Source organism: Gavialis gangeticus, unplaced genomic scaffold (genome assembly GCF_001723915.1).
Source record: "Gavialis gangeticus isolate Ggan-Ray unplaced genomic scaffold, GavGan_comp1, whole genome shotgun sequence".
Taxonomy (NCBI): Eukaryota; Metazoa; Chordata; order Crocodylia; family Gavialidae; genus Gavialis; species Gavialis gangeticus.
The window spans coordinates 3,503,794-3,516,805 of record NW_017729011.1 but is presented as its reverse complement, the minus strand read 5'-3'; the positions used below and the strand labels follow the sequence as shown (position 1 = coordinate 3,516,805).

General features: G+C 48.1%; 2 protein-coding genes across 2 annotated transcripts in view; one reads left to right on the top strand and one right to left on the bottom strand.

The window, feature by feature from the left end:
- Positions 1 to 8,203, top strand: part of BSPRY (B-box and SPRY domain containing) — a 37,453-nt gene extending 29,250 nt beyond the window's left edge. The window contains exons 5-6 of the mRNA XM_019510390.1: positions 223 to 347; positions 6,889 to 8,203. Coding sequence (XP_019365935.1) covers positions 223 to 347; positions 6,889 to 7,412 — 649 coding nt within the window. The 3' untranslated portion in view covers positions 7,413 to 8,203. The remainder of the gene's footprint in view (positions 1 to 222; positions 348 to 6,888) is intronic.
- Positions 8,204 to 9,824: 1,621 nt separating this feature from the next.
- Positions 9,825 to 12,562, bottom strand: HDHD3 (haloacid dehalogenase like hydrolase domain containing 3). Its single transcript, XM_019510391.1, has one exon. It carries the CDS (start codon positions 10,802 to 10,804, stop codon positions 10,082 to 10,084), a length of 723 nt encoding a protein of 240 aa, XP_019365936.1. The 5' UTR covers positions 10,805 to 12,562; the 3' UTR covers positions 9,825 to 10,081.
- Positions 12,563 to 13,012: the final 450 nt, after the last annotated feature.

Here is a 13,012-nt window from a genome sequence, read left to right as displayed (position 1 = left end):
CTTTTTTTAAATGCCTGTAATCAAAGTCAACAGAAAATATCACTTGGGCTTCCAGGTAAAGAGGCCGCCATGTCCCTTGTGTAATTCCTCTGCAGTCAGCACTGCTCCTGGGACTGAGTCTGGCTCAATATCTCTGTCACACTTCTTAAGGACAGATGACTTATGTAAGCATCTCTCAATAAAGCAATACTCTTCAAAATAACTCTTTGTTTCCTTTGCCAGGACGGAGGCAGCAGAGGGGATCTTGGAACCGCAGGAGTCGGAGAAGTTAAACTTTAATCAGAAGTGTGTTCAGAGTCCACTATTGCACCGATTATGGGCTTCCGCTGTTCTCTGCTGTACAACAGGTCAGTGCCTGGCTTATGTCCTTCTGGGATCTCTTGGCGAAAGCCATTGAATCTGCACTCAAGAAAACATCCTGCCTGTTTGTTATTGTCTGCCTCAGGTTCACACACTTAAAAGCAAATGGGTGTTAGGAATAAATATATAACTTCAAAGCATGCCTGGGATTCTTGGTGTGTAAATGTGCAAGTGGAACCCAGAGGCAGGAATGTCCCTTAGCAGGTATTCATCTCCAGACAGTCACAACTTCCACAGCAGCAGTGGGCTCTGAAGAGGACGGAAATGCTATTGTCTTGGTTCAGACTGCTCACAGCAGTGGAGAGCCCCAGGGGACAGGGTGAACTAAATGGGGTTTAGTGGACAGGGCTCTCAAAAGCATCTTGTTGATTGCTGCCCAGATCAGGCTGCACAGAGAGCAACCCAGTAGCAATGATCTCAGTCACATCCTGTGCCTCATAAAAGGACAGCACACCAGGTAACTGCAGCAATACAATGCATCTTCCAAATAGAGCAGTTTCAAGATGCATTTACTAATGGTCACATTTAGTAACAGCAGCAGGATATATTTAGACTTTCTATTCTTTGAGTTTGAGTAAAGTATACATGTTGCTGCTTGTACGTGTGGATATAAGCATAATGTTGTGCATTGTAACAGAGTTGTCAATAGCTGCCAGGTTCTGCCTGGGGCATCATGCATCATAAGTAGTTCCTTGTACTCGCATTTGGTAAGATACCCATTTCTTTGGGCCATCTTTTGAATAGTACTAAACTGAGGTGTCCCTCAAGAATTGCATCCCAGATGCATTTTCTTCCAGCACTGTTCCCTTCTCCACTGATAACTCATGGTTTGGATTTTTTTGTTTTCTTTTCCCATTCTGAAAGTCTGTAATGGCCAAGAGAGCTTGTTCTTGTGCAGGCTGTGTCAGTGCTGCTGACTGCATTATCACTTTCACTTTGCTGTTTGGGTCAGGTCTCATTTTTCAATGTGATCATACCAGAGGGTATTCTCAGCACTTTTATCCCAATAGAGTGTTTCAAGTGTCTAACTCAGTGCTTTCGTTGTTTGTTCTCATCTAACAATATTTAGATGCAACATTCAATATGCTTGCTGCAGACAGCATGTCAGGGATATCCTTTAGAGTGGACTGACTGTAGGACTTAAACATTATCACTTTGTTTAGATTGGTGCATGTGCAGATCGCAACAATGTTGGTATTTTTCTACTGCAACTGGTGATTCTCAATCTTGGTGCCGTTGGCACCCTGGGGTGCCATGAGATCCTCTTAAGGTTACTGAAGTGTGTTGCGTAATAGTAGCACTGTTAGACATGCAAACACCGACAGGTGATTCACCAGATAAACACAGATTCCAAAGAGTCCATAGCATCAAACCCATTCTGACCTGTTGTGACCTTTCTGAGTTCTTGGCAACAGAAGAACTACTTTATTATTTCTTTTGTTGTCAAAAAATGAGTGAAAGCTAAGAGCTGGTACGTTCTGAGGTGGGTCTTGAATCTAATGAGGGGGGCCTTGAGTCTAAAAAGGTTGAAAACCACTGATCTGTACTTAACACTGAATTCCTCATTATGTCGAGTGAATGCCCTCTATGTCTTGCTAATTTCTCAGGGATGTATGATAAGAGTGTTGTGGTGTCAGCTAAACTTCCTGGTGTCTATCTCCTGGATGCAGCTTACTTGTGCTCTGGCATCCATTTTGAGTTTTATGGGCATTTCTTCTGGGCCTGATTACTATCCTAATGATAGTGCCTCATCATGATCCTTTCCCCCTAATCGGCACTGCAGCCAAAAATTTGCTGCATCCTGGTTGTGGAGGTGCCCTCCTTTGGTGGGAGGTGTAGGGGAGAGGTTCTCTGATAGCCTGCATGATGAGCTAAGTCCTTTTGTTTGCCTCTGTGGTTTGCTCCTGCAGAGTGGTTTGGCTTTGTGGTACTTTGTGAGCATCTTCCCTAGTCCTGGGCATTCCTTGTGCTCTGCATGATGCCATTCCCATTTACTGCAAAACTGCTCAGTCTGGGCCTTTGCTACATGCTCTTTTGATGCAGTGTTGTGGCAAGTGGCCAGCTGTTACATCCTTTCCTCTGTGCATGCATGTGTGTGTGTGTAACAGAACCTTCTGGTTTATCACATACATGTTAGGACTGGGGTTGACAAATAATTTAACCTGCTCTTTGGCTATTTCACATACTCTGCCTGCCCCAATGGCTTCCCGATGCTAACTTTGTCTGCCATTAGAAATATTTTCCTTCTTTTTAGGTAGATTTCATTAAGATCCTATTGTTCTATGTGAAAATCTCTTATTACCAGCTGTTGCTGGGTTACCCACCAATCATTTTAGTAGGCCCTTGTTTCTTCACACAGAATGTTTTTCTTGTGTTGTTTCTTGGCAATCAATATACCTCAAATAAGTCTAGGCAGGCTGTTTGAGCTTTTCCCCCTCTGTTTCACTGAACTTGTCACTAGGGGCCAATACTCTTCAGGCACATATGAAAAGTATTTTGGCCCACTGACCTTGTTTCTGCCTCAGAAGCTGCAAAGATGAACAGTGTTAACTCATTCTTCCTAGTCTAGTTTTGTGCAATGCTCCTGGTTTCCAAGTCTATAGGTAGCACTTTTTCTTTTTTGCATTATTCTGTACGAAAGTCATAGTTCATTTCTTCTTCTGTTTTCATTTAATTTGCTCATAGCATTGGAGGTCTGCACAATGAATGAAACAGAGTTTTTTGTTAACATGGCTTTTCAAATGTACCAAGCTTTCACCTGCTCAGTTCAGCAGACACAGTGACACCAGGCAGCAGTATTACAGTAATTTCCTGTGTTTCTCTTTAAAAGACAATGTCCTGGTGACCTAACTGCCTGGTTACAATACATGCCACCATTGTTTGTTTGAGCAGGGGATACTATGAAGAGAGGATCTAAGATACAGAAATGAAGCAAGCCCCTTGCCACAGCACCAGCACAGAGCTGAGCCCCATGGCTTTAGCTTTAAAAACCTAGCTAATGTTGAATAGCAACTTGTCAGCTCTCTCAACGTCCTCTCCACCTATGGCATGTTGTAGGATGTTCTTGGTTTTTCAGGTGCTATGCTTTGTGTGTGTTTGTTGTCTGCCAATGTGGAGGACTGGGTTTGAGAGTTGGTCTAATAAAAGATACCACATATACCCAAAGAACCGTGCCTGCCTAACTTTTTATTGCATTTTGTGATTAATTATTTCATTTGAAGTCCTAGCTCCTGCAGGCAATTGGTTGGGAGCTCCATTCCGAGAGAGAGCTTTTAGCCGTTTTGTTTGTAGGGTGCTCCATGTGAGTGTGGTAAAATAAAGTAAAGAAAAAGAACCCAAATGTGAGTTTTAAAAATAATTGGATTTTTTTAAGGTACTCTTTTAATTTTGGGGGCAGATTTGTGGCTTTTGAAGATTTTGGGTTGGCAAGGGTGTAACATCCATTGTTTCGTGGCCTTAAGAAGAAATTCTCTTTGGATAATGCATCCCCAGCAGTGTTTGCAGCCCAGATATTACAGCTTTGGGGTCTGTCAGTGGGCAGGAAGTAAAAGTGAAACTGCCTAGAAACACAGCTTGGGTGTGTTTCAAAAAGGGGATAAACATCTTAAGTGGTGTCACATCTCTTCCATGTTACAGCGGCTTGACATGCTTGTGTGCTCTTAGAAGCACAGGATAGGACATTGCTTTACAAATATCCAGAGCAATGGTGGTTTTGTTAAGTCCAGGATTTCAACCCTAATTCCAGATTAATTTAGGAGTCTAAATTCAAATATGCTGGCTTGAAGATGCAGGCTGGGATTTTTTAAATAGAAATAATGCACTGCCTGTAATGCACAAATAATGAACGGCCAGACTGAAATGATCTGTATAGCAGATGGTCTCTCTAAAAGAAGTACTATCCTCAGCTACGTATGAGGACCCAGCAGCCATAGTGATTGGTGGATTGGCATGGTACAAACACTTGGGGACAGAGAGTAGATCAAATAAAGAGGACCTTTTAAAGCATAGCTCAGATTCTGAACCAGGAGCATCTGGTTTGGCCTCTTCTATAGAGGAATTCATTAGGATGAAAGGCTTCTATACCCAGGAATTCTAACAGTGTAGGTCATACTGTATAACTCCTTGCTTGGATGCTCATCTTTCAGGAAAAGTGTGTTCATACAGAGTGTTAGTCTGGTATAAATATTATATGGGCAAACTTTTCCCATGCAGATAAGCCCTAAAGCACAAACCCCAGCCTGCAGTGCTCTGCCTAGATTCAGAAGGGAGATGTGTGTAATCTCTGTGGGCTCCCCCTCTGCATTACAGATAAGGGAGGTTGTATCCTCCTCTGCTTCATAAGAATTAAGTGCAGCTCGTAGGCTTCTGGCATGTTGTCAGAGTGTCTCTTATCGGGGTGAAGTTGCATATACCTTGGGAACAGGGACTGGAGAACAGTCAAGAGCCCCCCTCACCCAAAGCTACCAGCTCATGTGTAATTGTACCATCTGTGCTAAATGGAGGGGGCATTTTCATCCTGCCTTGCTACAACTGATGCCATTCTCCTAATTCAAGTAATGCCAGAAGCAAGGGTTTAAGCAAAATCCATAGATCTCTCACTTCAAGCTGCTGCAGTTAACTGCATCAGGCTGTCTTACTGCCATGCTGCTGGAGGATCAGACAGAGGCTAATTCAGAAGCAAATGCTGGGTTCCCACCATTGCTGAGGGCACCTGGGGTCTGCCCCTGCCCACTTTGGAGTCACTGGCAGCAGGCTTGGGACTGCCATGCTTTGGGTTCTTGCATATTGGTTTGTTCTCTCTGATGGCCCAATCCTGTGAGGGGCTGAAACAGCAGTTTAGGGTGCTGGGCACCAGTCAGAATCTGCCCAGGATAAGCAAGCTCCTTCCCCCACATGTAGCAGAGCTGAGCCTTGTGGTGACTGTGAAAGGAGGTGGTTCACTTGCTGTCTGCCTAGTTTCTATAGTGATGATTCAAGACACAAAGCAAGTCAATGGGGGGAAAGAGTAAGGCAAAGAAACCCTGCTCCGGTAGTGGCCGAGGTGACCCAAGTAGCATCAGCCTTTTCTGTTCCTTACTCAGAGAATTTGAAAAGCAAAAAGAACAGAGATGCTGGGCAACCATGCAAGCAGCTTTGTACCCAGGCTTTGGATCTGCTGAGGACAGTCTCCCTGTGCAGCCCATCTGGGGATAGATTGTGGAGGAAATATCCTGCAGTGCAGGGCATGGTACCATAAACCCCAGGCAGGGATTGTGAGATGTGGTGAGAAGCCTAAAGCAGTGGTTCTCAACCTTTTTTGAACCAAGACTCATTTGTAAACATTGATGGCCAGTCCCAACCCAGTAAATAGTTTAAGTAGAAAACAGCCCCCTGGCCCTGCTGGTGCCCATCACCCCCAACCCACAGCCCCCCACCCCAGGCCCCAGCCCCACAGTGTGTGGGGTGTGGGTGTGGAGCATGAGGGGCCACATGCCCCTCCCAGATTTGTGTACCCACAGTGGGCATGGGGCTGCAGCCTGGCTATGCTGGCACAGGCAGAAGCCACCTCCACAGCCCAGCAGCTGGGGCTTGGCGCAGAAGGGTAGAGCAGTGTGGCAAGACTTATTGCTGCCACTGCTGCCTGAGCCCCCACGCTATGCTGCCAGCAGCATGGGAAGTAACAGATGGGGGTGGGGGGTGCATAGCCCTCACCTTCTCTCGCCACCAGCTGCTCATGCACTAGGCTATGACTCTACCCTGCCACCATGGCTGAGTTGGCACTGCCACTCCCCTCAAGCCATGGCTCTGCTCCAGAGAGGAGGTAGATTTACCTGCGGGGAGCTGCGGGAACTGCTCTCCACACTGCCGGGCTGCCACATGCATGTGTGCGTGCACATGCACATGGCACCCCCTGCCTAATGCCCTCCTTTCGCTCCCCCCAGCCCCAAGCAGCCCTTGAAGGCTGGAGCTCTGCCAGTCTGCAAGGGGAAAGCTGCAGTTTCCGTTTTTCTCCTTTAAAGGAGAATCCATTTTTAAAATTTGTTGATCCATTTATTAAAGTTTTGTTCACGACCCTTTCATATATTCTTGTGACCCACTTTTTGGGTCATGACCCACAGGTTGAGAAACGCTGGTCTAAAGAGTCTGAGTGGAAACCTCCGAGATCCCAGAATCCTCTTTGTCCTGGGATGTAGTCTCCCTGTCAGCTAAGCCCGCTGCCTGGCTCTACTTCCTGGTCTGCTCCAGCTCATTATTGGCCCTGGGTTCTCAGACGCTCCGGCCAAATTAATGGTTTAGATTGTGAATTCGGTGCAGGTGAGAGGTGCTGGTCTGACGGCAGCCCCGGGGGTTTAGGAAGTTTCATCCCCCTAGGCCTAGGTGCTGTATGGGCAGTAGCTGAGGGAATTTCCCTGCCCCACCCAGCCTGAACGGCCACAGGAATAACCGTGCCAAATTAGTTCTGCTGCTGAGCTCTGATTCCCCCTTGCCTAACCAAGTGCCATTGCCTCAGCTGCTGAACCTGTGCTCATTGTTTTGCTTCCCTGGCAGGTTCAGAAGAAATTTGTGTGGATGAGAAAACTATCAGCCCCCGCCTGGCCCTGTCAGAAGACAAGAAGACCTTAACATTCAGCCCCAAAGCAAAGACCTACCCAGACTGCCCTGACCGCTTTGATCACTGGCCCAATGCCTTGGCTGCCAAGGCCTTCCACAAAGGGATCCATGCCTGGAGGGTCAGCGTGGAGAAGAGCTGTGCGTATAAGCTGGGGGTTTCCTATGGCTCCTTGCAGCGCAAAGGGTCTGGAGATGAAGCCCGGCTGGGCTACAACAGCTGCTCATGGGTGTTCTCCCGCTACGACAAGGAGTTCAGGTTCTCACATGACAGTCAACATCAGACTGTGGAGCTGATCAAGTGCCCCACGCAGATTGGGGTCCTGGTTGACCTTGATGGGGGAGAGGTTCTGTTTTATGACCCTAACTCCTGCATCATCCTTCACTCCCACCGAGAAACCTTCACTGAGCCCATCTATCCCGTCCTGGCTGTGGCTGACCAGAGTATCTCTCTTGTACAGTGAGCAGGCCTGGCAGGACAGATGTTCAAGCTCCTGCTTTGTGGGGAAAACCAAAGGAGCTTTCCCCACATATGTAAAGCACAGAACAGACCCCAGAAGTATCTTCTTTGGTGGCAAGTAGCCAGGATGGGATTGGTAGCCTAAGTGCACTGGCACTTGGTTGAATCCTGCCTTCACCCCAGATACCTGCTCTTCATTTGTTTTTCAGCTGTGGTTGATGGCTACTCCGCAAGCATGATGATCCAATCAGTCGTGCACCCACCTTACAGTAGTTCCACCTAAACCCGTTTTTCTTAGAAAGTAATGGGAGATGGTATTAAAAGATGTGAGGTGTCTTGCATCCAGGACTTGCCAAGCCCCTCCACCATCCATGAGGCCTGTCACCTTGTCTGAGAAGGTAACTAGGTTGGCCAGGTATGAGTTGCTATTGACACATCCGTGTTGGCTGTTACTTATCACCTCCTTATTCTCTGGACACTTACAGACTGATTGATGAAATGCTTCAGTGTTATTCCAGGCATCCAACTTAGACTGCCCTACTTGTCATGCCCATGGTCATCTTCATTTAAAGCTGGGGACTATATTTGCCCCTTTTCTAATGTTCTGGGCCCCCACTTGAATTCTTTGTTTTGTTTCACCCTGACCCTTTCTGTGCTCTGTTCTGTGTCCGCAAAGTGTAGTTGTTGTCCCAGCAGAAAGCATTGGTGCAGTGACCTTGGGGACCCTGCCACCTGCCTACTTGGGGAAAAATTATGCAAGAAACAAGTGAAGGTGCCTATGCTGGAAGATGAATTTCACCACTAACTCAGCCATCACAGGAAGAGTGCTCTGTCTTGCATGTGGAACTGGCTGTGGAAGTGGGTCAGACTGGGATGAGTCAGGTTACCCCTCTGATATGACGGCTGCTCTTTCATCCCACAGAGCAATGTGGGAAGGCTAGGTTAGTGAATGCATGTGAGCTGCCCAGGTCTGGAGAGATCAGAGCCCCTCAGTAAACACAGTATGAAACCCTTCATTGGAAGGTCTGGCTACAACGTAGCTGTAGAGGAAAGATGTGACCCAGTCAGTTGTGGTCAACTCCCCTTTTATTTTTTAATCCCCTGAACATTGCAGGCTCTCAGGACTGGTCTTCACAGCAGCTGGCAGTGGCCTTGTCACAGGGCGGTTGAAGCAGTTACTAGCAGCCATGTGGCAACCACTGTGAGCAGACTAGGCTTTTTAGGTAGGTGTGATATCTTTTATTAGACCTACTAGATCATTGGAAAAATTATTCTTTGCAATCTTTTAGGCACAAACACTCTTTCATGCACACGGAGAGTCTGTTGGTTGTGTGCTCTCCTGGGTGAAATAGAAGCCAAACCAACAGCCCTTAACCACTGTGAGCAGCGTTTTGAAAGGCACCTGCCGAGACTTGGGCAAAGAAACGGCCACTGGCTCTTTCATTTCCAGCTGAGCAGCAAACACGGAGCTGCTTCCTTTTCCAACATTCCCAGTGATGCCGTGCACTGGTGGCTCCGTGGGAAGCTTTGCGCAGTTTGCCCAGGTACAGTGTAAGCATTATGGTGAGAGGTGTGGGGGATAACATGGGATGTATTGCCAGAGTCATGCCTGAGGTACAAACTTTCCAAGAGACACACCAGCTGCTTCAGGGCTGGCATTGTGTGGATGCTAAGGTGCATGATTGACAACCCAGAGACTGCAAGTTTGAGGCCACAGCAGAAATGTTCATGGCACGGCCCTGTCAGATTCCAACAAATCTGTGAATTCTGCTAAATACCTTGTCACAAGGACACACAAAGTAAGAAAAGGGCCAGCTTCTTCAAGTGCAGATGCTAGCTGAGGGTAGGTGCAGGGAAAAGCATTGTGTGGGGAATTGCAGTAAGGACAGTGGCAGCCTCTTGAGTCAGTGCAGCCCAGGAAAGCAGTGCTAGCTGCACAAGGGCTATGGTCAGCTCAGACAAAGATGTACAGAATTAACCACAGCCAGTATGCAGCCCCCACCCACATTTGCCCCTGCTAGAACACTACTTGTTTCCTCTGTGGGTGAGGCCCCTTGGTAGGGCAGCAAGCCACACTACACAGGGAGATGTACCATCCCTTTGCACTAGTGGGGGGAAAGAGCCTGATGGAGAGGAGGGTTTTCTTTTTCTGGCTCGGTCTGCAGGAAAACATGTACTCTTGTTCCCAGTGGCATGGCCTATCTCCTGTGAGCAGGACTGTCATTTGCAAGGCACAAGACTGGCATGCTGGAAGACTTGAGTTCTGCTCCAAGCTTGGCCACTAATTTATTGAGTGACCATAAATATCACCCCCTCCCCTTGTGCCTCAGTTTCCTCATCTAGAAAATGAGGGTAGTGATGCTGACCCATTCCTGCAAAGTTCTTGGACAGCTATGGAAGGAAGTGACTGAGAAGCACTGAGCACAATTAAGGATTTTATTTTAAGCCTGTCCCTAGGGTTTTGCTGTATATGGTGATAGTAAGTGCCTCTTTGCAGCATGGAAATGACACCAAACAGTATCTACAGTGTAACTGATTCACCTGGTGAAAAATAAAGCCACACAGCCTTCCACCTCCATGTAGCAGCACCATTGGTCCCTATTCTTCCTACCAGGAGTGTCTGCAACCTGCTTTCCCACTGGAGGGCTCTGCTGAGATGTCAGGGGCTCCCTCTTAACCCTTTTCGATAACAGACAGCAGGTGGGGTAGTGAAGGCAAGAGATGCTCCTCTGGTACATCTGACTCCCATGTGTTGGCCTGCCCAGCTCTTTTGAGTAGGAAGCTGTGCATGCCCACTTCTCTGGCTGCCCTGTAATCCTTCATGTAATCATCCCCCACATGAGCTGCCAGCTGGGGAGCTACCCCTGAAATGCGGAGGGCTTTCAGAAAGATCCTTTGGTCAGGTTTGGCAAAGCCAGCATCCTCAGAGGTGAACACAAACTCAAAATGGTGCCTGAGGTCACACTGGGACAGAATCTTCTCCAGCCTTTTGTCAAAGTTGGAAATGACAGCCATGCGGATGCCTTGCTGGCTGCACTGCCTCAGAGTCTCCTTGGCCCCTGGTAACACTTCCCAGTTGCATGCAATGCAGAAATCTTGATAGAGCTTTTCTGCAATAGGTGCAAGAACTGTGTCTTCGTGGACACCAGAGAGTCTGAAAGTTTGTTTCACAACGTCCACCCACCACTGCTTGGAGCTGAGCCCCCTGTTCAAGCCATAGTTAGGGAAGTGCTCGCTCTGGACTTTGTAGGCCTGATGGAAAGACTTATTAAGAGCCTCTGGCTCCACCTGGATTCCATGAACTTGGGCTTCAGCAGAGTAGCTCTCTCCCACTGGGTGCCGGAGCCGAATTAATGTGTCCTTCACGTCCCACGTTAATAATCGTAGCCTAAGCATGGCTTCATCAATGCCTGTGGACTAAGGAGAATCTAGAATAACAAATGCAGGGATAAAAGCCAGACAAGCCACAAACCTCACCCTCCCTCTCACAGCCAAAGATTGATAGGGGAAGGAGCATTTTGGACAGTAATCAGCTTGAGGGACTGATAAAAGCTCTAGCACTTTTCAGCTTCAGGGTCAAATTTAATCCAGCTGTGCTGTGAATGAAAATGGTTTCCAGCCCATTGCTGTTCTCTGCCTGGTGTGAAACAAACTTCTGGGTCTCAGACCAGCTCTTGGCAGATTTGGGTATGTATCACCTGCGCCTATCACCAGCAGCACCAACTAGCCTCTTACTGGGAGCCTTCTCCCTGTGTCTGTGGAAACTCATTTCCCCCCTCAAGCCATCCCCTGCAGGGCTGAGCTGAGACACAGCAGGGCAGAGCAAGGGAAGCTTGACCTGTTGGTAGTTGAGTCCTGGACATTTTCTGGGTGCACGGAAGCCATCACTTTTCAGGACAGTTCACTCAGCATATGCTCCTGAAGCCAGTGTGAAACTCTTTCAAATACTGAGGCTCACTTCATTTCTAAAGTGATTTACCTCCTCCCATTAATTTATGCAGCTGGAGAACAAAGGTCCTAAATGTTAACACTTTACAACCTCTCTCTGCTTACACAAGAAACTCAAACAGTGTTAGCACTGAATTGCAATTTTAATTCTTTTCTGTACTATTATGACATTCTCTGGCCTCCACAGCCACCAGCTTGGAAAACGAGTGCAAGGCAAATAGATGGAGGTAGATGGGCCATTATAACCTACTGAACTCTGCCAAGTTTCTGTAACAAAGTGGAATCCTCCCATTCCTAAACAGGTTAACAACTAAGCTTATAAATCTGCTGTATAACAGAGGGTATCATGAGACAATGGGCTTCTATAAAACCACGAGCTCTCAGTTTACTAGCCTGTGCGTGAGGGACTGAATTACTCAGCAACCTGATAATATTCTGGGAGAAACAGCCAAACCTGTTCAGCAGGAAAACCAAAAGCAGTTAACAGTTGGAATTAACCAGGAATTACCTAAGCTTCACACAAAACTACACACCCAAAAGGCAGATCTAATCACAAGCTTGTTGCTGTCTTTGTACTGAACTTTGCCTACAATTAAATAGTGCAACAGCATGCTCCCTGAGTAAGGATTCCTTTCCACGTGCTGTGTTAGATGCCCAGTCTCAGGGAAGGCACTACTCTGATGACAATGACTGAATGAAATCCCCTTTGCAGAGGGCAGCACCAGGGCAAATGCCTACCATCCTGCCCTCTTAACATGCTGCCACTTTGTCTAGAAATGAGGAGGCTCATCATCCCCAGCCTGCGACCAATCTCTCCGCAGAGACGAACACCTACATGCCACATTCCTGGACAGTCTGTGAATGCTTCGGACAGAAGCTGGCACCCTGCAGCTCATGGGCTGGATGTGGCCTGGCCAATGGTGTCATCTGCCTGTGAAGCCAGAATGTGTCAGTGATTCTGGGGCAGGGATGCTGGCAGGAATTAGGTGGCAGGGCAGCAGCTGCTGGGTCAGGACACTGGCACTGGCAAGGGAGCGGCAGTTGCCTTCAGAAAGCTGCGCTGAGTTGGCCAGTTGCTCCTAGAGCCTGCAGACCCTTGACTGAGGGCGGTGGGGCAGGCTGCTGAGAGGACACAGGTCACTGAGACTGCTAGCTCATGCCGCAGAGGTACCCAGCCACTGCCCCGAGCGAGGGCTGTAGCTCCCTGCTGCTTGGTTTAGTTTCATCTGGCCACGAGGGCTACCATATTTCCAGTATCAAAAAAAGAGGACAACTGGGGGGGAATACGATTGTGGGGGGGCAGTGATATGCCTGTGCCCTGACCATGCTCCTCCTAAGCCCTTGCCCCCCCAGCCTCCCCTCACTCCTGCCCCACAGCCCCCCTGCCCAAGTGCACACACACCAGAAATCCAGATATTTGACTGCAGTTTAAAAACCTGCCAGACACAGGGACTGGGGGCCAAAAACGAGGATGTGTGGGAAAACCTGGACATGTGGTCACTGTCATGGGATAGGCAGCCCCCACATCCGCACCCGGTGAAAGCGAGGTGCTGATACAAAGGGGAGCACTGCCTGTTCCTTCCCGCAGGTGAGGTCTGGGCACGGGGCTCAGGCACCTCACTCCCCCCAGCACAGACCCTGCAGCCTGAGGGAAGG